The 27,706-nt window shown below is 37.9% G+C and overlaps 3 protein-coding genes across 5 annotated transcripts in view; 1 reads left to right on the top strand and 2 right to left on the bottom strand.

Annotated features, from left to right (window-relative positions):
* The window catches only part of LOC123561170 (solute carrier organic anion transporter family member 4A1-like), a 29,779-nt gene extending 14,496 nt beyond the window's left edge, over positions 1-15,283 (bottom strand). Inside the window, exons 1-2 of one of the 2 annotated variants that reach the window (XM_045353397.2) lie at positions 15,190-15,283; positions 255-387 (exon numbers count right to left, since the gene is read on the bottom strand). In XM_045353397.2, the coding sequence (XP_045209332.2) occupies positions 255-313 (59 nt within the window). In that variant the 5' untranslated portion in view covers positions 314-387; positions 15,190-15,283. Of the gene's footprint in view, positions 1-254; positions 388-1,704; positions 2,587-15,189 lie in introns of those variants that run through there. The other variant, XM_045353396.2, reaches the window with a different exon arrangement.
* On the bottom strand, positions 8,958-14,613 carry LOC123561171 (uncharacterized). The gene is made up of 2 exons (XM_045353399.2): positions 14,395-14,613; positions 8,958-11,922 (listed from the first exon to the last, which is right to left on the bottom strand). Exon 2 carries the CDS (start codon positions 11,489-11,491, stop codon positions 10,547-10,549), a length of 945 nt encoding a protein of 314 aa, XP_045209334.2. The 5' UTR covers positions 11,492-11,922; positions 14,395-14,613; the 3' UTR covers positions 8,958-10,546.
* Positions 15,284-19,329: 4,046 nt separating the features above from the next.
* The window catches only part of LOC123561169 (outer dynein arm-docking complex subunit 4-like), a 31,100-nt gene continuing 22,723 nt past the window's right edge, over positions 19,330-27,706 (top strand). For both annotated transcript variants that reach the window (XM_045353394.2, XM_045353395.2), the window contains exon 1: positions 19,330-19,545. In XM_045353394.2, the coding sequence (XP_045209329.2) occupies positions 19,426-19,545 (120 nt within the window). In that variant the 5' untranslated portion in view covers positions 19,330-19,425. The remainder of the gene's footprint in view (positions 19,546-27,706) is intronic.

Below are 27,706 nucleotides of genomic sequence, written 5' to 3' on the forward strand. Positions count from 1 at the left end.
TATTACACTGAGTTGCATTCCATGATCTTTCACAAACCACATGTACCCATGCAACGGCGAACTTTGGCAGCCCCTGTACAAAACTTCGTTAATTCCGATTTGATGTCTAACAGAGTTCTAACACGGCATATTTGCTTGTACCGAGTAAGAAATGTTTATGTTTTTGCCGCGTCATCACGACAGCGAAATGAGACACCATGCTAAATGTCTTTTACAGTTTTATCATCCCCTAGAAACGTCAAACTGGTACTTACCTAATTAAGATGCCAAAGAATGCAGCCGAAAAATCATACGCTGAAGACGTAAGTCCCATCTGTGTGCTCCGTAACTGGAATCTTCGCTCTAATGTCGACACAATCACGTTAAACACACCATTTACAATGAACCCTGTTATGTAAGTAAGAAAAACAGTACGTAATTTTTAGGGCTGTATGTGCTGGGGATGGGGTCGTATCTGCCAGCGGTTGGCAGACCCAGTGTCTCTTTGCCGTTACATACCAACGTTCTATTATGTTTGTACTACGACTATCTGAAATTGAAGGAGTGTCTGACCGAGTTCTGATCCCTTTTGAAATGAATGATAATTTAAGTAAATCTATTTTTTCAACCTCATATTGACATGCAAGGTAATGAGTGAAATACTTTGTAAATAGAAGACCGAGCTTATCTTCACCGCATGGTTATACTAAATGTAAGTTTTTCAAGTTCTGCCAGTCAAATAGTGTGGATGCTGGATACAAATACAGAAGTATAAGAAGTATATAAAAGTACATCCTAATTTGTTTTATAAGTAAAGACTTTCCCTGCTGGCCCTATATCCTGAAAGGAAAACATTTTTGTAATATAAGCGAACAAGTGAGTATCGTGTTCATGAATATATCTGTTTTTGCAGTACTGAAATGTGAACATTAGATTTTAATAGTTCTCGTCATGCATTTGCCTTTATTATATTGCGTAAATACTCTTTTTGTTACCCGGTTATATATCATTCCCTGACTGAAGCTTTTTATCGCTAATGGGTGAAGTTAAGAACACAAACAATAAAATTTGGTAGCACAAGTCACATGAATAAATTCAAATTTGGATAAAATTTCACAGTTTTATTATAGGTAGATGTTGTTTTTACAGATATGGTTTACAATTTATGTGAATCAGCTGTCCATCTTCTCATAAAATTCTAGACACGACCTTATGCAGGATACAGATAAACCTCTAACCAACACGAACATAATTGATATATGATGAGGGATTACTGACGTTAAGTACACGGTAATTTTGAAATTTCCAACGGTACATTTAATATCTGGAGATTTTATATTGCATGTTGAAGTGTATACAACAGTTTCTGTAGTTATTTATTCACTACATTTCATAACACTGTGAGGACAGTTGAGACGGTGGTAACATCCCACTCCGGGCAGTATTTATACCAGCATCCTTTAGGTAGAGCCCTAGCTAGCTCTACCCTGTTGCCAATGCTTCCCTTTTTCCCTGTTTAAGGTTGTGACACCCAGACAATGCGTTCCGTTCATTTCTATTTGCTGAACATTTTACTTGTGATATACAACTCGTATCTTTGACAGAATTTATATAGGTATATAATAAAGTAGAATATGTGTTGAAAATCAAAACAAAACAAATTCGGCTTCAATTACCTTATTCAACAGTTATAATATAATGAAGAAATCCATGTTCAAATTTTACCTTGTATAAAAACATAGAAGCTCATTACGACCAACAACATTTTCGGTTTGTTCAACTTCTGCAGAAAATTGGGTCGGCAATTTCCGTAACCACATCGGACTTCGATGTCATCTTGTTCGTTAATTTCCGTGGGTTGTTTTGTTTTATGATCCATTTTTGCCTCCAAACACACTAATTGTAACGTCTTAACAATGATAATATAACGAAAATACAAGTATAATATTCCATAAACTTTTTCAGCAGTTCATACGACTTTTTTCAGTACAAAACTGTAGAAATTATCACGATATAAAATTCTGGCTTTTCGCCTACTGTTTATTTATATACTGCATTTACTACAATCTGCAGCCCTGATCAAGAGAAACATATTCCACTCAATATACGGATTCACAATTTTTTTTGCAATTTTACACCTTTGTACTTTACGAGAGTTAACACTGAAAAGTACAGATATAAAATATACTTAACCGGCTTCATGAGTCAGGTGACATTTTCATATAACAGCCTAGTAATTTCCCTAATTTTTTTTCACTCCAGTTTAGATGAAATCCGATAAATAAATGTAAGTCATCGTGCTGTAACAGTTAAACGTTAGTCAACCAATTCAGATAATTGAATGGATCGTTAGAATACGTCTTGCAAAACATAAACAAAACAAACAACAAAAACAAAAAAAGAAATCGCTCTTATTCACCTTAAAAATATGTAATCTAGGCACAGATTCGCTTTTCCTAGAAAGCTATTTCAGAGAAAAAATCTTTTTTCTGCATTGTCTGTATAAAGAGTAAAATTTCCCTTGATATAAAATGCATCATGTATCACCCTTAAAAACTCTACACTTTAAACAGAAATTTTACAATTTATATATAGGCTTAAGGTGTATTAAGCATTACAATACTCCTTATATAAACCTCAATAAACACTTATTATTGAATAGCTATAAGTGAGTGATATATCTGGGTATTGGAGGATATTTTATTTGAATACCACCGGTCTTCATTTTTGAGCATCGAAATCCGTTACAAAACAATTAACGGAAATTAAATGGTGAACGGTATGAATTACTATCAAAGTGGATAGTAATTAAGTATACATAATTTATAGTGTCATTTTAGAATTCTGAATCTTTTCCACAGTGGGCGTAGGAGTGAACTTAAAGTTGGTGGGGTGGGGGAGGGGGGATGGGGGTGAGGGTTGGGGGCAATGGGGAGCCGACCAGCTAGCAGGACTTACTCCGAATTTCACTGAAAATATTTGGACATAAAAAACGAAACAAAAGACGGTTTTTCTTCCTTAATGGCAATAGAAATCACATAAAATCCATATCTGAATGTCCTTTTCACTTTATCTACTGTTTAAAAATCAGTTGTTTGGGTAAAGTTTGGGTGGATGGGAAACCATATGCTGGCCCCCACTTTCAAAATGGGGGACCCCCTGCCACCCCAAGCCTGCTCCTACGCCTGTGTTTCATTTCATTAAATCCTTAATTCAAAGCCGCTGACAACGAAAGCCCGTAACATGTTGAATTATCGAGCGGTCGCAGTGGTCCAATGGTAATACGCCGGACTGTGAAACCAGGGCCGTGCTCCTCCAACTCAACTTACTAACATATAGGGAAACGGTTCCGTGTATAGACGCTTTACACCAGGCACACTAAGAAACTGGGATAGCTTCTGTATCTTGCACTAGCCGCCACAGTCTTCTGGAGGAGTCGCCCATACTGTTTCCTAGTGGAAACTATAATTAAACACACAAACATTTAGAACACACTGAATCTGTATCCAATTTGATGACCCGATGTAAGTCGGTGCTGCACGGGTCAAAGGTTATAGGCCTGGGTTTCGAAACCAGTCTCAAATCCCAAGCATTTGATTGGTTAAGCTAAGCTTAACCTAATCCGAGCTTTGTGTTATTGCCTTTGACATTTATAGCGCGTGTTTGTACACATGCATAAAGTTTTTGGTTTTTCCTTCAGTTTTTAGTCTGTTAAATTTAGGTATTTGTCTTACCGAATCATTATCGGATAATCAGATCAACTGCGTCTGCAGAAACACTTGCAATAAAAACTTCTCCATCATCCATGGCCTCTGCAGTCCCATCTTGTTTTTGAATAAAAATTAGTGGCATAACCAAGGGAGGTTACTTTATCATTTCAATAAAGCAAATTTATAACATTTAATTTTCTTTAGTTAGCCTTCAAAGACAGTATTAACATCAGTGGTAATACGGAAGTCCCCTACCGATGGAAAACTTTCAATAGTGACCTTGACCTTTGACCGATAACCATGGTTTATATGTGAAACACATAGTCTAACCACGGGGAACAATAATGTGTAGTAATAGAAAAATCCTTCAATGCAATTAAAAGTTATTGAGAGGAAATAAATTTTTACTTGACCTTAAACAGTGACCTTAACCTTTGACCGACAAGCATAGTTCATGTGTTGACACATTGTCTCTTCATGGAGAACATATGATATGTGTATAGCACTATGCATATAAAAGCTATGGAACGGAAACATTTTTATCTGTCATTGACCCTTTACCTACAAGCATGAATTATGAACGTGCGTAATGTAAATATTGCCCTCTATTTTCATACTAAGTTTTAATGCTTGAATACTTTTTGAGTAATTGCAGGATCCAGATTTGCGGACGGACAGTTGGAAAGACGAGACGAACGGAGGGCATTCCTATAGGCTCCTCTAGTGTTCCACGGGATGGGAATAAAACGATTCTACACTTCATTTTGACGATTCCGTTTCTAGAAAAATGTCATCAGATCTCAGGTGTATTTAGATCAAAATTCTATTTTAACCAATATTTTTGTCGAGTTTTGAAAACCGACAATGTTTTATACTTTGGACTGTTTTCACTAGAATGTTAATCAGAAGTCTTTTCTCTAACATTATATCAATAGTTTTTATAAAGTTTCAGAGACAATCCGTGGAATCATTTTGAAGAAAACAAATATATTAAAAAGGTTTTGTAAGAATTTTTTTTTCCTTATGATGAGGGACAATGTACTAAACGTCTCTTCTTTTAACCACATAAACTTTTCCTTTCGTCAGTACTCAAATTAATTGTATTAGCAACTGTAATAATAAAATCGTAATTCTAAAAGACTCAACATTTGAAAAAAAAAATCTTAATTTTAAAAGGCTCAACATTATGAAAAAATATTTTCCATATTGTAAAGACATTGGTATTTTTGCAATGTTTTTAAACTTAAGAAAATGCAATTAATTTAAAACAAACCTGTTGACTTTTATTAGTTGTTTTGGATAAGTTGGCTGTAGTCTTAAAATGAGCATATAATTCTAAGGATTTATGCATGACGTTTGTACAAGTCCTGCTTTGTGACTTCTACAGTACGTGTGTACTGCGAGAGGAAGCCTGACTGACAACGCTAGCTTTGTTTATGTAAGGTTTAACGTCACTTCAACACACTCATAGGTCATAATTGTGGCGACTTCCAGCTTTACTTGATGGATGAAGACCCCAGGTGCCCCTGCAGGCACTATTTCGTTATTGGCTAGCAACTGGGTAGAACCACCGACCTTCCAGCCTTAAGTCAGCTGGAAGACTACTTCACATGAAGAATTCTACGCCCAAAGTAAGGCTCGAACCAACATCAGTGAGTGGTGGGTCATTGAAGTAAGTCAGCGTCCTTTACCACCCGGCCACATAGGTCACTAGTGACCTGATATAGATACTAGTATGTCTGCCATTAATCTAATAAAAGTACTGCATGAAGGGGCCACACTTCCGGACAGTGAAAAGCCTTTGAAATCTCACCATTTACAAAGGGAAACATTGCTTATTTCCATTTTGAAACCTTATTTGGAATAATGTCTCAGTGCTAAAATTTCGCACAACTAGGTTTATTATGGTAACGTTTTAGTATTTAAAAAGCTACTTAAAGGGGGCGGGGCGGAGGGGGTTCATTTTTAGAATATTTTAAGTATCCAGTATTGAACAGATTCAGTAGTATGGAACAGTACATGCAAGAATATGTACAGGACAGGTACATTTTTGGTAATCTGTTCGCTTACCAACTATTGTGAGAAATTCCTTTCATAGAAGTCATAACGTTTCATTTCTTTACAAAACTTACTAACAGAAAAAAAAACAACAAAAAAACAACTTATTTTTCAATTTCTGGTCTTGGACATTATTGCAGAAACATAACAGTGTGCACGTTTATTAGTACCGTACTAAAACTGATTATCCGAGGTGTGTACCGAGTGTTACGGGTTGTGTACCGAGTGTGTACCGGGGAGTGTACCGGAGTTGTCCGGCAGTGTACGGAGTGTGTACCGGGGTGTACGAGGTTTACGGGAGTGTACCGGGTGACGAGGTGTACAGGGAGTGTACGGGATGTACGAGGTGTGTACCGGAGTTACGGGAGTGTGTACCGGGAGTTACCGAGTGTGTACGGGGAGTGTACCGGAGGAATGTACCGGAGGTGTGTACCGGAAGTGTGTACCATTCTTGGAGGCATTTTCCGGATCCTGAGGCATTTGTAAAATGAAATTTCTTTAGTAGCAAAAGAACATGTTTTATTTGCTGTTCAATTTTCTAAATGAAACAATGTTTTCTTCTGTTCAAACCTGAATCTTACATTTAAAGTCTCGCTCACATTGTTATCAGTGCTATATGCGTATTTTATTAGATAGATTATCGTATTGAGCCTATAAGTTATTCAATATGTAGATACATTAAACAAACAGCTCGGTTAAAGTTGCATTTTTTTGATAAACCAACACTATTATACTGATAACGTACCCTTACACACACTTAACTTCCTGTTTTTTTATCTAACAAAATGTTTGGTGCATGTCTGTATACTAAAGGAACCATTTCGTACGCATCTTTCTTCAGCCCCAAACATCTGTCCAAACCGTCGTTTTGTTCATGGGAGATAATTCCTGCGACCATAAACTGTATAATTATGCCCCTTCCCTTCCCCACAATTCAGATTACAGTCAACAGAGAATAATTTGCTGAGATAGTACAAACGGGAAAATAATACAAAAAATTCTTTTAAGAATTAGAAGATATTACCTAGCCTGTAGCCAGACTACATTCCGCATCCCCTACCCCTATTCACCACCAAACAAACACACGGGCGCGCAGATTTGTCATACAGGAGGAATTCAAATTTAAAAATTAAGTTATATGAATTGAAATGATAGCAACATAATAAGGTGTTTGTGGCCAGTTTCATCTTTTATTGGCAGTGTACGAACACGTTCATTTCCTGGTGTCACGAAGCAATCTACCTGGCTTACTAAGGTTGACACGTGGTTCTACCCAGGTCTCCGCCCATGCCTAAAGTAATGAACGAAGGAGGAGTGGGGTGGGGGGGGGGGGGGGGTAGTAGGGTCTTGCTCCAACATCAAAAACTGGACAGTCGCCATATGATCTATAAATGAGACGTTGTTATGTTGAACCCAGCAAATGTACTATATATACTGACTGACTGAACAAATTCGCAGATGAAGTTGTAAAAAACAAATCAGTCAGTAAGGGCCTAACCTGTTATCCTATGATATAGCTGTATTATTAAACCAGTATTATTAGAATGAGTTTCACATTGTTCATGCTGTAGGAAAAATAGGTCACTAGGTCGTGGTGGGTCTTTAAAGCTAAGCCTGAACGATTGATACAGCATCATTCAAGACAGTGTACGGCGTGACATTGTACGGTATCCATAAATAAGGGACAGTTGATCTACCAGAGGTTATATAATTTATACATGTACATGTTCTTAAAATGTTATTACTCATATAATAAAGTTCATTATTATTATTATTATTATTTATATTATTGCTCGAACTCGTATGGACTTTTTCTAAAACTTCTAGACCACCCCACAACCTCAGATGATTTGATGACGACAACACCGACTTAACTGTGTAGTCAACTTAATGCAGCGAGAATATCAAATTAAGAATTTAAATGATGCTCATCAAATAAATGAATAACAAGAGCTGTCTCCATAGGATGACACATGCCCCCGATGGCACTTTGAATGAATAGTTATGGCCGATGTTAGAGTTTAGGAACTTTGACCTACGGACCTGGGTCTTGTGCGCGACACGTCGTCTTACTGTGGTACACATTCATGCCCAATAATTTTAAATTCCATGCATGAATGACAAAGATATGGACCGGACACGCCCATCAATGCACTATCATGAAATATGCAATTTAACGTCTAAGTGTGACCTTGACCTTTGAGCTACGGACCTGGGTCTTGCGCGCGACACGTCGTCTTACTGTGGTACACATTCATGCCAAGTTATTTGAAAATCCATCCATCGATGACAAAGATATGGACCGGACACGAATGCACTATCATGAAAAATGACATTTAACGTCTAAGTGTGACCTTGACCTTTGAGCTACGGACCTGGGTCTTGCGCGCGACACGTCGTCTTACTGTGGTACACATTCATACCAAGTTATTTGAAAATCCATCCATCGATGACAAAGATATGGACCGGACACGAATGCACTATCATGAAAAATGACCTTTAACGTCTAAATGTGACCTTGACCTTTGAGCTACGGATCTGGGTCTTGCGCGCGACACGTCGTCTTACTGTGGTACACATTCATGCCAAGTTATTTGAAAATCCATCCATCGATGACAAAGATATGGACCGGACACGAATGCACTATCATGAAAAATGACCTTTAACGTCTAAATGTGACCTTGACCTTTGAGCTACGGATCTGGGTCTTGCGCGCGACACGTCGTCTTACTGTGGTACACATTCATGCCAAGTTATTTGAAAATTCATCCTTCGATGACAAAGATATGGAACGGACACGAAAATTGCGGACAGACCGACAGACTGACAGACTGACAGACGGTTCAAAAACTATATGCCTCCCTTCGGGCGCATAAAAATGGTGTGTATCTAACTATTTACAGTCCCCCAATGTTGCCAATATTGGCGGCTCTTTTAGAAGCATGGTAGTGATTTATAGTACAAGATACAAAAGATCTTGCAGTTGTTGAGGATTTCCCTGGTTCTTTAATTTACATGATATAAATCACCTAATCAGGACCTAGATTCAATGTCGCACCCAAAACACAGCTGTTTTTAAGGAGAGTCCAGCCTCCGCAGGGGTTTGAAACCACGACCTTCCAAATGTGAACCTAGTTTACAAACCAAATAACTATATCATAAATCATACAGAAACCTGGACACGCTTGAGTGAACAGATGTAACGCAACGCCATTTAAACAAAATTTAATGTCTTTAATACATTTTATACAAGCTGATGAACACAAAAATCTAATATGAAATATTTTAGTCACGACAATCCTTGATTTAAAACGATGACTAAACCGTGGAAAAAAACTATACCCGATTAAAATATCCAAACAAAAGGTAAAAGTATCACGTTGAACATGACTTCGTAGGCTGTATTTCGTAAATAAAATATATTTCATGTATTAACCTGAGAATACGGCAAGCTTAACATGCAAGGCGAAGTTTTGGTTAATTTCTATGGTAATTGTTTATTTTTTTTAAATATGTTTAATAAATATTCAAAGTTCTAACCTTACAAAATTACCTTTCCCATTTCGAGGACTGAGAGCGAAACAGCACTAAGTCCTTCTTTGTGTACTTGCAGTTAGGCTAGTTTCGCTCGGACCACTCGATTTAGTCTTAATGCTTTATTTGTATAACTTGACGATTGACATAAACAGTGCGTCAGAATCTGACTAAAAGAGTTACCATAATTTTGTTTTCTATATATTGTAATATAATCTGCAGTATTATATGTCTATATACAACCGTACAAAGGAATGGTTTAACATAATTAAAGCTTAAATTTCTTCTTTTTTTCCAATTACAGAATAAAATAATATGAACATAGACCAGATCAAATATGAGGTTTACATATAATACTGCTATTGAAACTTAAATCTGTGTATGTGACTATATCATACATTTTAAGACTATATGCGGTTGGCACTCCAGACACCTGGATATCAATATACACACACAATTTATCAAAAATGACTTTATCTAATTTCTTTGGGTACTAAACATCAAACGCGTAAACAAATTAACAAGCCCTAACCATATATGGAATTGTTTACATAAGCAAAATGTAAAGCTATCTCACTTTGGTAGATGTCACTTTTTACGAGTCTTCCATTCCAAATACAACTGTCACATAACCTGACTTAATTAAACAAATGGAAACATGTGTCTGCTACAGCAAGGGTCCGTCTAATACTTGAAAAATGACATTACGTCAAAATTAACGCCAAAACGCGTGTCGTCGGTATCGAAACAAAAGCGTGACCATTTTCAACATTCTTTAGTTCATGCTATATCATTTACAAGCACATAAATATAGATTAAGTTCAGAGTGAACTATAACTTGAATAAACAGGGGAACCATGCGAAATAATGCGTATTCTTAAAAATGCTGATACCTAAATATGAATATTAAGTTTCTTAAACATTATCATGCTGGACGCGATTGATTCTGCCTTTGCGACCAGTGTAGACCAAGATCAGCCTGCACATCCGTGCAGTCTGATCATGATCTGCACTGTTCGCCATTCAGTCAACATCTTCTTGGTAAGCACCCCTTTTAACACGTAATGGTACTGTCCAAACTGAAACTTCAAGTTCATTATAAAAATTCAGCACGACACGGGTTAAAATAACACGAGGTAATCCGAGACTCTTAAATGTAATATTTTCTTATCTATATCTTGAAATATAAAACGTAGAATGAAGGCGTACCACTAGAAAACATTCAACATCTAAACATCCAACAAAAGAATACATGATACTGGCGGCTATGCATCAACGTCGTTCTGCAGATCACCTGCTAGTTCGTCAGGGGGACGTAACTCTACCTGGAAGTTATGGGCCTTCCCTTCAGCTCGCAATTTTTTCTTATATACCGAAAAACAAGCACCAAGAGCTAGTGCCATTTTCCGAGCATTTTGTGTAGAGTCTGCAATAAAGGCGTGACATTCGGTCTTCTTCTTTTTGTACCCAAGTTCATTGACGACAATAAAACTGAACACCCGCCAATATTTCATATCTTGGACACCGTAAGAAATAAAGTCAATAGGATGAAGACCGAAGCTCACCCCTTCTTTAACTTTATTTGACGGGTGTTCTCTGACGTCAATTCCCTTCGGCGAGAACACCACGTAACACAGAGGTAACTCAACTCTGTCCATCGACACGAGGTCATCTTTAACTTTGGCAATGAATTCGTCAACTGGTCCCCGCACGTGCTCTAGACCGTACACCCCCTTTGTTTCCATATGCCCTATATACTTTGCTACGAAATAAACTGGCAGCCTGTCCACTTTTATTCCGCGAAATTTTGATAAATTACTGTCAAGCGTTCCTTTTTGTTTCTTTTCAAATTTCGTTAATTGTTTTAATCGATCAAATAATGAGGCCTTTTTACTACTTTTTGTTAACGGTTTTTTCCCATCTTCTTTACTAGACTGAATGGTGACACCTTTCGCTTTGGCTTTATTGTCTTTACTTCCGTCTGAATCCTCTCCATGTGATCCAGTGTCGTCTGCTTCTCCGGAAGTCATTTCTGGTATATCTGAGTCTGGTTCCAGATTTAACTCATCCAATTTATTTATCGCATCGTCAAACGCCGTGTCTGGTTCTATTTTAAAGTTAGTATCTTCGGTGATCTGGACATCGCCAGACGCGTTAGAACCTGTGGCAGAACATATACTGCCATTTTCAGCAGAATCAATATCCGACATTTCGTATTATATCCAGTCGTTTACCTAACAACTACAATGTTCCTCTTCAGTAAATCCACATTCCTGTAGCTCACTAAAATTCTTATTACTATTACAAATCCAGAGTCACTTTCACATTTCTAAACGTCTCTCTTTCTCCTTATAAATCCTTTTAAATGCCTTATGTGGGTTGTTTAACTGATTAATACCCGACACTTGTGAAACTGCAGTTAAATATCGACCACTTTTATGTTCAATATAATCTGTATTGAACGATAAACAAATACCAGAGTTTGTCTGAGTCACAAAGGAACGTAAGTTTATGAATGAACAAACATGTACATGGATGGCTAGATAAGTATAAAACACCTGTGTGTATTCGTTACATGATTAGTCAACCCCGGGGGTGCGTCCTAACTGAACCGAATAGTTGTCCGGTTATTCAGTTCAACCTGAAAATAGATAAATATATCATAAGATAATTTAACCATTATTATCATTACTACAGTGGTATGCAATAATTCCTTAAATGTTAAAGGTATGCTAGACCCAAATTTCATATTTGAAAATATGAACAATTACTTTATAATTTATAGCTTATAAAAACATAAAATTAACAAGTTTACATGTATTACCAGCACTATGCATTAGGTTGTACAGTTAAACGCGGTATAAATGTTTACAAATACCCAAAAAAATGTATCTGCTACCACTGAAACACTGGGAGTTTTTTTTTAACAACATCGGTTACCGTATCACATTTCATTATGAATATTACAGTCAAATATATCTGATGAGTGATTTCCTACAGTTGAAGGAAATATCTAAAGGTAAAATACTTTAGTGAGAGATGGGCCTTAAATATCTTTAAAACCGATATGCGCGATAAAATTGTAATAATAAAATTCATTCAGCGCATAACTACAAAACTTGTAAAAACAGTAATGTTTCCTTTCTAAAATTTTTGTGCATAATTTATCATATTCACATACCAGTGAGGTAATTGAATGCGCTGTTGATGTGCCTCATCAATTATACATGATCAAATATTATATATATCAGATCCACTGTGACAGTCGTCACGGTAATAATCCTTCACGTTAAAAAACTCGTTTTTTCCCCTTCTTTTTTTAGGATTTTTGTTGCCGAATAATTAGTGTCCTATAAATGCAAAGTATTCTGTTGCTGACCCGTCCTATACAAACGGGATCATTGTAACATTAGACACACACTCCGACTGATCTCTGAGTAAAACGGGGAAAATTGATACATAAACTGATCGAGTTAGATTTTTTTGGGGTTTTTTTACACATCAGCACAGGTATATGTCATATCGCGGCGTTCTAGCTTTTCATGTAGGCATTACTTCATCTCGTGCGGGACTTGCGTAGAATTTAACCACCGACCTTCCGAAAGCCAGCTGGGTGGCTTACTGATATGAAGAATACTGTGCCCCGTGTGAGGCTCGAACCCACATCGGTGACTGGCAAGTGATTTGAAGTAAGCAACCTTAACCAGTCGACTAAGGAGGCCCCCCATCGAGTTAGAGATTTGAACCTCATAAAAATAATTATGACATGACTTTAGTGTGTGCGATTGCTCGGTCTGTACAACAACACTAATTTTTGCTAGGCAAAGAAAAAGCAAGAAAGATTTATTTCTGATAATAAATAATAAAACACATTGAATGGCTTGCCGGTTCTTCGTACCTCGATCAATAGATGTTGCTATTGGCCGACAAGCCATTCAGTAAGTGCATGTAAAGGAGAAAGAGTTTCAAACATGATGTACATACTATGATGCACTATGTTTACGTTACCGTAATCTATAATTGAGCCGTGCCATGAGAAAACCAACATAGTGGCTTTGCGACCAGCATGGATCCAGACCAGCCTGCGCATCCGCGCAGTCTGGTCAGGATCCATGCTGTTCGCTAACAGTTTCTCTAATTGCAATAGGATTTGAAAGCGAACAGGATGGATCCTGACCAGACTGCGCGGATGCGCAGGCTGGTCTGGATCCATGCTGGTCGCAAAGCCACTATGTTGTTTTTCTCATGGCATGGCTCATATTATTATGTATTGCATAATTCATATGACAACTTCATAATTTATAAGTTTAACTGCGGTCTACAATTAGAAATAACGCATTACGTTTATCATGCACCTATTCATTTAGGAGTATTTTATCTCGGTATGACGACTTCCTATCATAAAACGCCTGTTCTAATATGAATTTATGATTACAAAGGAATATTTGTTAACATGTCCTTTAAAGTATTATACCGCAAGACGGACAACAGAACGAAACTATGTATCAGTCAAAATAATGAGACTAAAACATATTTTTTGAACGTTCGGTCTAATTTTTAAATACAACTACAATACACTCTTTGTTGGTTCGTGACCACAGAGCGTGTGTGTTTATTTGTACCATGTAATTAATCTGGTATCCGAAGGTTTCGCGTTTCATAGAATAATTAAGAATAAATACTACTGTGTATAGAATATTTTGAAAATGAAATTATGGAGGCCTAGATTTATCTTGTCAGTTGATCCGCCCAATTCATAAAGCAGGCCAAATACAGTCCCTGAACAAACAAAGTAAAAACAACAAATTTTCAAAACACATGCCACACCTAGGAATACACGAAATGAACAGGGTATATAGAATTGATGTATGAATCCGTTTTATACGGAACATAACTGTTTGAGGTTCTCCCAAATGCCAAGGAGTTTAGTCATTGGGCTATATTTTTAAAAATACAGAAGAAAATCATAAATGTTATATGTGATAATACCACAGTGTTTAGACCCCAAACCATTTAACAGTTAATCAAGAAATTGAGCCAATAATGCCTTCACCATATTTATCTAAACTTTCTGTAATATAATTCACTTTCAACATTAAAGAATTAAACTTACCTCTCAAGATGTAGGTATCGGTGGCAGCCCCAACATGGCTTAATTAAATGTCTTGTCAAAACTTTGTAATAAACCGCGATATTTAATCCCGAAATTAGCCTTAAACTTGTAAATACCGGAATATAAACACAGGTTGTATTATTGGACCCAGCGGTATTTTCACCTGACGAAAATCTTTTGAAGCTAACCTTTGTTGAATGCCGATCCGATAGCGGAACGATATAAAACTTATCGACCAATCTGTGCAAACGTTAACATTATAAATGGAAAATCACATTTTAACTACAATAACGCATTTTATTTTGACAAAGAAAGCAAAAAAGCAAAAAAGAACACAAAAATATGTGTAAAGTAGTGAAGTAATTTTCTGATAGATAAAAGCGTAGTTTAATTATTGTACCTAAAGTTCCGAACTATTTCTTGACAGCTGTCTATTTAACTGTCAGACATTAGAAGTAAAAACTCTTGAAATTTCAATTCGTCGGGTTAATGAGAACGACATCATATTACTTTTTTTCCTACTGCACGGGAAATTTGATGCTTTTATAGACACTGACTTTCTGTTTCATTTTAATAATCGATTCTCATATTCTTCTCTGCCTCACTGTGTGAATGTTTAAATATTGAATTATTCTTGCATACCAAAGTGAGGTTTCCGTTGAATTCACCGGTACTGGAAACTCCATCTTACACTTCTCGTAAATGAATATCTGTAAATGGCGTATAAAAAACTACGTCTATGCAGAAGTTTTTGCAGTAATTTTAATGACATAAAACGTGATAAAAATCAAATACCTTGATAGTTCCTCTTTGTTCCTTAAAGTATATGCGTCATTTTATGAAAAACAAATAACCATACGCTGCAAATAATAAATTCTAACGTGACCCGATTTGTTTTCCTATTGATTCTAACGTGACCCATTTTTTCCCCAAAAAAGACTGTGTTATTGTGCAACAAAATCGTTTTTGTCCGTCACAGTTATGACATCACAGCGTCAACGTCATTGCGGTACGCTTGAAAAAAACACCACACAAAACAAGCAAATATTTGGTTCGCCAAGGATGTAGAGAATAATCCACGATATCGTGTTAGAATCGAAATAATACATCGCAAACAGTGATTTTCTTTTGAATAAAATCATTGCTTGTAGTTCAGATGCGTCTTATTATAGCACTTGGGCTGTGCCCTCGTGATATAATTCCTTCGCTTCTGAACTACAGACGACAAATCACTGCTTGGGATATATTATTTCATAAAAATAACGGAACTAAAAAATGGTCATTTGTCTTTGAAACTTCATTACGTCTTTCCTGTTTAAGGACGTCGATTTAAATATACTATTTGTTGAATATGGCATGCAAGAAAAAGATTCTATTACTGGTTCGTTACCGCCTAAATGGTTACCTTCGAGTCGCATACGGATATTCCCATCTGCACCTAAAACCAGTGAAAGACTCTTATATGATGATTATATGCCACAGTGTGAGAAAATGTGCAACCAGGCCGGGACTCGAGTCCGAGGTCTCCGCATACCGGCAGAGCTACCGAGCCGTTTACATATATCCTTCTCAAATTGTGTAAAAGGGTTGAAAAGGAAACAAAGAAACGTAGGTGAAAAGAAACATACTGTAGAATTTTTTGAACTATTTCTTCATAGCCTCAAAAAAATATGTTTACTGTCTGTGTCACAGACACTTGGAGGTCAGTTCCTCCCCCTGGAGGTCAGCCCCTCCCCCTCCACTCCTGCCACATGTCAGCCAATATCTTTATTTTTTAAACTGAATAACTGACCATATGTCTCCATGATTAGATATGTCTTGTTACAAATTCAACATGTTTTAAAATTACCATTTGCTCTCAATGCAATAAAATGTACTTTTTTAAAAGACTAAAATATTAGCTGACATTTGGTAGGGGCGGAGGGAAGGGGCCTGACCTCCAAGTGTCTGTAATACTTAATTTACAAGGATTACGCGTTCGTATGTATTTATTTGTTTGTTTATTTGAGTCTCATCATTGTACAAATATTTACATACATACAAATATAAAAGTCATAAAAAGTACAATGCCATTCATAATATTGAATTACAAGAGACTATTAAGTAAAACATTAAAATACTCTACCACATATCCTGAAATTTCAACATGTCTTAAATAAAACAGAGAGATAAAAGAAATTATCAGCAGCTACAGAATATGAAGTAAAACTACCACTAAAAGTTAGTAAAAAAAAAATAAAAAACAACACAGACTCCTAAAAAGCCTACGATAAAAAAAAAAAAATAAAAAATCTACAATACCTACGGGTACAGAATGTTTGACCTTAATTGCAATATATTATAACAGGTTTTTGCGGTGACCTTGACAGTATCATAGTTGGGGGAAAATAAAAACAAATTTTTCATTATCTGTGAATGTACTAAAAGCGGGATTAATCTCAGACGCTTTAGCCATCAATTGCAGTCTTAAATTTTCATAAGCATTACAATGAAGTATAACATGTACCTCACTTTCTACAGATTCCCTACAAACTGGGCAAATCCTATTCTCAATGGGGAGGTTCTCATACCGGCCAGTTTCAAGTCTGATGGGGGCAACCCCACATCTAAATTTAGCAAAAGCCGCCCTATGTTTTAAAGGCATTAACATTTTCAAATAATTTTCAGTTAAAAACTCCTGCTTCATCAATTTGTAAGTCCTTAACTTGTTTCCTGCTCTGCCATTCAAACTTGTATTTCTATTCAACAGGTTATGCCATTCAACTCTATACTCTGACATTAAACTATCAATAACTTGATCACAAAAATATTTGGACGACTGTCTTTCACACTGACTGTAATGTTCAGTTAATCCTAGTTTGTCTAAACATTTTGTAAAAACAAATTGCCAATTTTTGCATCTATTTCCACTTATAGTTCTACATGCCGTGAAAACTTTATAGTTAAGTCTTGTCACCTCCATCTTACTAAACCTATGCCACTGATGACAGATAGATTTCCACTGTTTAACATGAGGTGGTTGCCAAGCCAGTTCTCCATAAAGAGCTGTAGTAGGCGTGTATTTACCAACACCCATAAAACGACGCATAGCCCGATTTTGTACAGAGTTGATGCACGAAAATGACCTATTACCCCAAACGGCACTTCCATAGGAAATAATAGGCCATACCATTGAATCATACAGCTTTACAAAAACATCATATGGCATAGACCCCATAGCTTTAGATTTGGCAATCAATAACCCCAAAGCCCTGCTTGCACTTGCACTATGTATGCAAGTATCTTTTGTTTGTATAACAATGCAGATCTCGAGAAAGGCCCAATGATTTTCTTTATTCTCCGTCTATCTTCCCTTTTCTGTCGAATTCTTGCGATGACGTAGATGATAGTGCAATAAACAAAAGATGTCCCAATTCCAGAAGTTTCGCTTCGTTCTTTTGCGTGCAATGTGTCAGCACACTTCACGTGGCCTCCTGGATTAAAAGTCTGTAAGTGGAACTCAGGAGTTCGGCGTCTAATGACTGCACGGCTAAAATTTAGCAATATTTTCTACATGCTAAAATTAACTAGTTCCATTTTTATTCACTAGCTAAAAGGAAAAGCTACTAGCTAAGTTAAAAAATAATAATGAATAATTTTATTAATATTTTACTGGCCAAAACTTACTAACTAATTAATCTCTGTAAGTAACCAGTTAAAAAACAAATATTTTCTAACAGCTGAAATAGCTAGTGCCAGTTTATCCACTTACCAACTCAAGTGATTGCACAAATGTAATGAAGCTATTCTAATTTTGCATTATTACGCTACTTGTAATCATTCCCATAATATCATCATGTATGAGTTTCGTTAAACAATAAAAATCATTTATACATAAATGATGACGTTCCTTTCATGGCTAAAATGCGGTTCTTGTAGAACAAACTTTATTAAACTTTTGAAGACATTTGCTTGGTATATTACTGGCTAGTAGGCCTACATTCCAAGACCACGAGCTGTTCTAAAATTCCACTAGCATTTAGCTTGTATGCTTGGGCTACTTTGTCCGCTCTGTCTATGCAAGGCCATTGCGAGGCTCAAAAATGAACGGCGTTTGATATCGCATCGAAACATATGTTATACTAAAACTCGTTAAGAGTAGCACTGCATTTGACACGATGTGGTAGGTTATTGCAGTGTGCGACGGTTGCGTAAGGAAAAATGAGCTGTTTTGATTTTTCTTAAAAGAACTTCCTAATCACTGGTAAAGATGACACTTTAAGAGTCCTTTATGCTTTGCTGTATTTCAGATTTAAATTTGACAGTTTATTTTTCAGTTTTGTATAAATTTCAGTTTTGTAGAACTTTGGTTTTCTTTTTCTCTTCTGACTTGGCTGTATAATTTATCCCCTTTATGATTGTTTTAAATGATCATTTCTTTCGCAAGCCAGAAGACTTAGTTTATTTTGTATTATAGTATCACGATATCATGGAGCTCAGCAATATCTTTTCACGTGATAACAGACTACAAACACAGCATGTTTGCCGGTTTTTATAATAATATAATAAGAACGCGCGTGCGCAGTGAAATTTTAAAAGAACGCCTTCCAGTCATAATCGCTAATGATTGTTGGAAGTAACATGTAGATGTAGATATAATATGCTCGGAGACTTTAGCACTGGACTTAGTTACAACCTTAATCCTAATCCAGATTAACAATAAAAGGTTTGTAAGTGGAAAAAAATAGTGTTTAGGCCTATACATGTACTGGACTACCTCAGTTCATCTGCGAAGTTTAATTTAATTATGAAAAAAAAAAACTGAAATAAATTCGCCACAAAATATAAAAATTTGGAAAAGAAGTAAAACTGACTTTAATAGTTTTCGTCAAATAAACCCGGTCAAAAAGTTTTCGGCACGTGATTCTTAAAATTTCACTGCGCACGCGCGTTGCTTGGAAACCAAGAAACGGAAGTGGATGCTCAACTTCAGACAGTGTTTTTATTTTTCACTACACAAAAAATAAGGGCGATTTTCAAGACAGTTAAACAATGTACGGTGATGACAATGGGTCAGAAGGTCCGAGGGGGACATTTGAAATCTACCGGGCTGAAGCAGACTCTTTATACAAACAAGGGGAGTACAGGAAAGCAATAGACAGTTACACTCTTGTAAGTTGATTTTTTTTTAAATCTGCAATACCATACAGGTACTGATGATAAACTCGAACAGATGATAAAGTCGACCACCGTCAAATTATTCAATTGCAATTGTTTTGTTTTTATATAATTGAACATGCCGTCATATAGCAACCACTTTACAACACTATAGCGAAAATGGCCTTCGCTATACAGGAGTTGACACTCCTATTAGAGGCAGAAAAGGTTCCTAACCCTAACAGGCAGATATAACTACAATACAGGTCACTTACTACCCAGATGGCCCTGGATTTCGGTGGATAAGCAAGAATACACAAGTTGATACAATGGAGTCTGGTCGTGAAGCGATGCTGCTCGTCGGTGATTGGTCCTCCTGGCCATGTGATAGGAATCCTCCTCTCCGAGTGGCTGGTTCTCCTGTGACCTCTTACAGTGACCTAACTAACCCTAACTACGTTCCCACTACACTCCCCCCCGTTCTATAAAGTTGGTCACCAGGGTCCGTGTGAATCACACAGAAAAGAGATGGCCTGGGAGGCTATAGACGAGTTCCTCGCAGAGACAGGCATAACAGGGATACCCTGCTTAATAATAATCATGGAGGTTTCACCAATAACGATTTTACATCTTGTGCAAAACAGACCAGACAACAAGGACTTCTGAAATCATGGACGAGATTCCCCGATAGGAGATTAATTGTCATTTAGAAGTGGTTGTTCCAAACATCTCTTTTAATAACTGGAATTAAGGTCATGGGATCCCCATACTGACCTAAGTTCATAATTTTCTGGGTAATTCAGATAAACATATCAAATTATTAAGGTCCTGGGATACCCAGGGGAAGAACTAATACCCATACTAATGCATACCAGGAACTACACATACTTATATCAGTTTATAACTTTAAGGTTACCCGGAAAGGCATAATAAATCATTAAGGTGCTGGGATACCCTGCGGAACAACTGTGTTATCAAAGTGTATCATGGGATACCCATACTGCAGTACACCAGGACATACCACAAAATGTACCTAGCAAAACATTCAGATCTGAGAACTCCCCAGTCATTGAAATACCTCATTTAAGATCAGGGGACACCCATATTGATCTTAAGAAGCAAAGCTGTCTAAAGTTTGGACCATTCTGCATTAAGGTGTAAAGAGACCCAATAGAATTTATAGTCTATGGAAATAGTTTAGCACTTGACAGTATCAGGACAAGTTATCCCAATGATAAACCTGGGATGGCCATGAGGCTTGGGGTGCACTGAGCAGATGACAATTTCTACATCTAGAACAAGGATAAACCCGGGATACCAGGAAGCTGGGGAGACCCCAAGAAGATGGATACAGTTTCTGCGTCTATTGAAGGACGAGGCATTGCCTCTACTGATCCGTATAGGAAAAAGGATCTGAAGTAGGCGATCCGTGACCCGGAGTCCCTTTCCCCAGGCCCTTAGCCCAAGGATCTCTATTGCTAAGACCAGACCGGTCCTGTGACAGATCCCGGAATCCCCATCCCCATCTGGAAGAGGTTTTTGCTACAGCCTAAAGGATGCTGTGGTTAAATAAAGGCTGCACAGACTTTGGTCTCACACTAGGAATGTTAGCAGGTGATACCAAAATACAATCAGACCCACAAGTGAGACTCTGGCACACCATGCCCCTACTGTTCTGTCCATCTGAACAGGAGACCTGAACACATCCCAAAGACCCTACACAAACAACCTCTCTTTCAGTATCTCCACAATGATGTGAAACTGTTGCGGCAGAGGCAATGAGGCCCTGACTGAACCTGTCAGAATTCAACATTATTACCCCCGACTGTGAACGGAAAGTGTAGTACAAACTTTCTATCTCTGAACGAAGGGGCGAGTAAAACCCTGAGGGAGGGAGTGGTACAGAGTACAATGACAAGGTTGCTGGTGGCAGCAACCCCCAAGCAAGTGAACCTTCATGGGCAAAGTCAGACAGGAATAAACTAACTGTTGGTTCTCCAACGTGATAAGGCAGCAATTTCCCAGAATGATTGAAGGGCAATACCCTACCAAGCTCTTGATATTGAACATAGCTGCTAGTATCAGGTCCGCAAACCTTTGGAATACAATGGCCTCTGAGCTTTCCACCGGTGCCTTGACCTTTAGTAACAAGATTCCCTACTATTTCCGATTCATCAATGACCTTACGTTCCCCAGATGCCGCTTGAGGTCCAGATGACTTTGTATTGAACTGGGCTTTAGTTTGGCATAAACTTGGCGAGGAGTTTAGTGGAAGACATTGGTCATGGCCTTCACCCCTAGAGTCTGAAGTCCCAGATTTGCTGTCAAAAGAGTTACTCTTGTAAAAACCAGTCTCCGAGTTGGGCAAATCTGATGTACCATTTTGCCTATTTCCTTTAGCCACCAGAGATACATCAATTTCACTTACAGGATATCTTATTGTAAGGCAGTTCCTATAATTATCTTCTTGAATTACCATTAAAATATACAGGCCAGTATTAAAAAGAGTCACAGTGTTGTGCTCAAGAACATTATTGGATAACTGCTCCCTAAAAGCCGTATCTTTGTTATTGTCACAATCTGCAGGGCACTCGGACACTGGAGCTAACTGAGTACCCATAGTGTTTAATTTGCGCAGGGTTGTTGCAACCAGGGTATTTGCAATGTTCATGCTTTGGTGCAAAGCTAACTGGACATTAGGATCAGGAGAGAACACGGTTTCCGTATTGTTTAAATTGAACAAGGCCCTTGGGAGATAAGAAGATACTGTATCAGTATTAATGTGTAAATCACATGGGGTGCTAGAGCTGGGGATGAATGTAGCATCCATGTTGTCTATAGCACACATGGAACTAGGAGAAGTGTTACATACATTATCTGCCTTATTGTACAGAGCACGTGGAGCGCTAGAGACAGGAGTGACTAGGGTAACCATACTTTCTGGGGCATCCAAAGATATGGTAAGTACGGTATCTGCTTTATGGTATAGGGCGCTAGCGTTTGTGGCAGATACGGTACCGGTGTCATTAATAGTGCACATGGCGTTGGAAGGAAAGGTAAGTACAGTATCCGTAACACCATCCAATTCATATGGGGTGCTAGACTGGTGGTTTACTATGGTATCCGCATTGTCTATATTGCACGTGGCATTGGACAGAATGGTAGTTACAGTATTTGTATTACTGTCCATATTGCATTGGATGCTGGCATCCACATAGTCTATATTGCACCTGGCATTGGACAAAATGGTAGGTACAGTATTTGCATTACTGCCCATATTGCATTGGGTGCTGGCATTAAGGGTTAATACGGTAGCCGTATTTTCTAAATTACTGGGGCGCTCAGAGAAAGGTTAAGTACGGTATCTGAACCAACACACATAGTGCAAAGATCATGAGTGGGTACAGTCTCTGATTGTGACTGGTCTCCTTCACTAATTAACTTGTTGGGAATCAGTAATTTAGTGGTGTCAGCAAAATTACTCCCACCATTATCTGATGCAGAGTTATCAAGCTGGCTACTGGTCAGTCTACTGCTCCTCTGCAGAGACTCATCACTGACTCCCTCAAGACTGGAATCTGGACTCAATAAAGAACTAACAACCCCAGAGCTATTTGCCTGCTCTCCCCAAGGTTTCAGACATGCTCCCCACATGAGAGCACTACTATCATTTTCCCCCACACTCTCCCCACTTCTAAAAGACCTTGATGATTTGCATTCAGTAACTTGGGACAAATCCTGCTCTGCAAAGTCCAGAAAGTTAAAGAACTGTTCAAGGTCTTCATCTGATTTTATTGGAACCCGGGGGACACAAGGCACACTACCCTGATCCTTACCGAGAGTATCACAGAACAAATCCCCCAATTCCGGTGAAGTACTTACCTCACACATTTCCAGGGAAATCTCGGATTTGGAGAAGTGTGAGGAGGCTTCCTCCCTTAGCACACTCTCCCTTAGGAGATTAATTTCTGACTTGAGGGCTCCTATGATTTGTTCAAGGTCATCATCTGATTTTAGTGGAACCTGGGGGACACATGACACACTACCCTGATCCTTAACTAGAGTATCACAGGACAAATCCCCCAATTCTGTTGAGGTACTTACCTCACACATTTCAGGGGAAATCTCGGATTTGGAGAAGTGTGAGGAGGCTTCCTCCCTTAGCACACACTCACTCAGGAGATTAATTTCTGACTTAAGGGCTCCTATGACTTCATCATCTTCCTTAAATTTCTTTAAACTAGACTCAACAATTTCGTCGGAGTAGTTCTTCCACCATGATGATTTGTCATTCAGGGACTTATTTTTATTTCTTAGAATTCGTGTACAAGTCATCAGATACTCCACACAAACACAATATATGTCGCATTTCTCTGTCAATGTATCTACTTTCTTTTGGAGGCGATCCCTCTGGTATTTTAGTTCTTGATTTTCACCCTCCAGAACTTGTATTCTCTGTGATAAACTTTCTTTACGTACTGGCGAATTGTAGGAACAGTTAGCCCCATGGGGAGTTACAGGAAAAGTCACGGGATACCCGACATGTGTTTCCGAGAGATACGGGAGGTTATTAGCATGACCTTGGCTCAAGACCTTTACCGGAGATGCAGCCGGCACTGGTGTCACAGGTGGCGTATCATAGGTCGTCTTACATGGTGTGTGGGGGACTACTGTTTTTGGTGAAGACCACCCATGCCCATCTTCTGCCGTCACGCCTAGTGTGTGAGGGGATACCACCTCAGGGGGAAAATATTCTAATTGTCTATTGGCTGTAATGCCTGGTGTGAACTGGGATAACGCCCCTGGGGACCAATATCCAAACCCCCAATTGGCCCTCATGTCCGGTGTGTGAGGGGCTACCCCTCCCGGTGAAGGCCACCCATATCCCCACATAGGCGGGTAACATCCCAATTGAGGCCCAGCCCCACCCAAGTTACCTGGGGATTTTGTATTGCTGCAAGGGGTACTTACTTTCTCAGCCATAACCTTAGATATAAAGTATAAAGCTGATATATCTGTTGTAGATTAAAATACTCTACGTTTTGCTATTTGTTTTCTTGAATTCTGAAAACCTCAATAACAGACAATATCCCTACACCCTCTCTAATTTTTATTCTTTTTGACCTTTGGTGTAACAGCAATAAGATATGTACAGGGAAGGATACCTTCCACAAATGAACCAAAAGAAACAGTACACAGTAACACTTACTATCTTTCTATCCTTGAATTGAATAGAATAGAATGAAATAACTTTTTGAATAATTTTGAAAAATTCCAAGTCACCGGTTGTTGTTGTTACCGGAACTTCCGGCGTAAAATGAAAGTACTTTCGGTTTGGCACGTTTTCCGTGCGCGAGGCCTAAACTTCTGAAAAATATGACAAAACAATTTCTTTTGTCGAAGAAAATTTAATCCACTAAAAGAATGTTCAAACTAAATCGATATAACCCCAAAAGAATAGTCGTTTGAGCCTTACGGCGATTTTCCCAGTTTTTTGACAGTCCGCAGGCTGTATAAACCGGGCTAGAAATTATAGAAATAACCCTTACTAATCTTACACAGGAATCCTGTTCAGAAAAAACCTGGCCGAAGGGACAGTTCAAAGGCTTTCGCCTTCTACTACGTAACAGACAGGGACCTACTAGGGAATTTCCAGGCGAGATGTTCGCGATTACTTCTGACACCAATATAGCGAAAATGGCCTTCGCTATACAGGAGTTGACACTCCTATTAGAGGCAGAAAAGGTTCCTTACCCTAACAGGCAGATATAACTACAATACAGGTCACTTACTACCCAGATGGCCCTGGATTTCGGTGGATAAGCAAGAATACACAAGTTGATACAATGGAGTCTGGTCGTGAAGCGATGCTGCTCATCGGTGATTGGTCCTCCTGGCCATGTGATAGGAATCCTCCTCTCCGAGTGGCTGGTTCTCCTGTGACCTCTTACAGTGACCTAACTAACCCTAACTACGTTCCCACTACAACACCAACCAGCCAACTGGTGTAAATAAAAACAAAATTTGTAAATATTCTGTATAGCCTGGTTTCTCATGATACCGGGGTACTTAACATGCGCAAAACGAACGAAACTAAAGAAAACAATTCACCTCAGTTTTTTATTTCTTTGCTGCTTCCTACATCTTTCCTCATTATTATTATGAATTGAAAACTTTAATTATCTGGTTATTGTTTATTAATTCCCGACGAATATGATGCCATGTTGAAATCTGACATGTCAAAGTTGTTTCCCATGATACCGGTGTAATCATAAAAAAGTGCCAACTATGGAAAGCCTGATACACAATGATATTAATATTTCTCAATACTTCAGGTAAGTTTACAGTCTATGATTTCAGACAAATTTCAAGTTTTTTTTCAACACAAAAAGAACACTGAACAATCCTACATTTAGGGTGCATATTACCAAAGATATACTTTTTCCAAGTGATATCTAGATATTTTCTTTTAGACCTAGATCTATCTAAGTCAAACATTTTGGCAAGAATTTCACCAGCTACCATATTAAAGAGTAGCAGAGTTATCTTGTGAGAATATACATTAAAATCTTTTTTAAATGACAAACCCATATATATATTAACTGGGGCTTAATTGGGTATCATTATATTTTGCATATTGCTGTAATTCCATTAATTTTGCCTTAACGGCTTGCCATACTTTCATTTCTAAGAAATGACCTAAAAATAGAAACAACACGGCTTCCGGTTTGGTGACGTCATCAGCATTCTATCAGACGATATTTTCTCTAAAAGTTCCAGATGATAAACATTATTTACAGGAGATATAGATGTTTTTTTGACACATGGGGTGGGGACCAAAGGTGAAAAAATCATGTTTTAGATGTTTTTTTATTAAAAGGTAAATAAATCACCAGTAATCCTTACATTTTCACAAAAAAATGTGCGATACGGAAAAGCGGCTTCCGGTTTACTCTGCTAATTATGTCAACATCCAGTAGGCGGGGCTAACATAAAAGTCTCGCGAGAAAACTGTTTACACCGGTATCATGGAAGCCCCGGTACCATGAGAAAGGAGTATAAATAAATGACTTACATTTGTCTGTTTAAAAAATATTTATCCAAAAATACTGGGGAAGACGATGTTTTTTTTTAGACAGTGATTCTTAAAATTTCACTGTAAGTCTGATCACAGGAGTCTGAAATTCTATCAATAAGACCATAGAAGTCTATCTTTACAAAAATACCCCCTAAATATATAAAATAAACATATATAGGGGGTATTTTTTGTAAAGATAGACTTCTATGGTCTTATTGATAGAATTTCAGACTCCTGTGGTCTGATCAAAAGAAGATCGTCATCATCAACAATAACAACCCTATTCTAAGTTAAAACTAATTATACCTTACCGATATATACCGTTCATCTGTAATGTCGCGGTACTTGACATTCGACGTAACAACATTAAACAAGAAACAACACAAAAGTGTATTTCTTGTCTTTACCACAATAGTTTTTATACCCATTTACAGCTGGGTTGACTGAGGCAATCTAGCCTTACTCATTTGGCTTATCGGGATGACATATTTTTTGATCTGATATTTCATAGTTGTCGTCCCTCTAAGCCTTACCTGTACCTGCATTTTACTGTTAGGAAAACGAAGACAGTAAAAAATCCAAAAAGGTAATAAAATACTGGTCAGACTTTCTTGCTCTAATGAATTAAACATTAATATTCATGTAGAAACTTCAAATGGGTTGAATATATCTCATAATTTTAAACAATGGTGCATTGTTTGGTCTAAGTTTTGAGGTACTGTAGGGGGAACCCTCTCGGGGTTAGGGGGCTCTGGAAAAAATTGAAATACAGGTATGAAATGGTGGCCTCGGGTGCATTTTTTGGTCTAAATTTTGAGGTATGGGAGGGGGTTCCCCCCTCATTTTAGTGGGGTCAAGGGGCTCTTCCCCTGGAAAATGTTGAAATATTGGTATGAAATATTGGCCTCTGGTGCGTTTTTGGGTTTAAATTTGATAATAATAATAAATAATTGGGTGCAACTTTGATGAGTTTAGGTCACTTCTCAGCCAACTTGGGGGGGTGCACCGGCCTCCTCGGCCGGGACCTGGATCAAAATGGGATCAAAGGGCTATCAAAATGACTTCTAGGATTTTTGCCTCACCTTGCCTCAATGATGT

Source organism: Mercenaria mercenaria, chromosome 10 (assembly GCF_021730395.1).
Source record: "Mercenaria mercenaria strain notata chromosome 10, MADL_Memer_1, whole genome shotgun sequence".
NCBI lineage: Eukaryota > Metazoa > Mollusca > Bivalvia > Venerida > Veneridae > Mercenaria > Mercenaria mercenaria.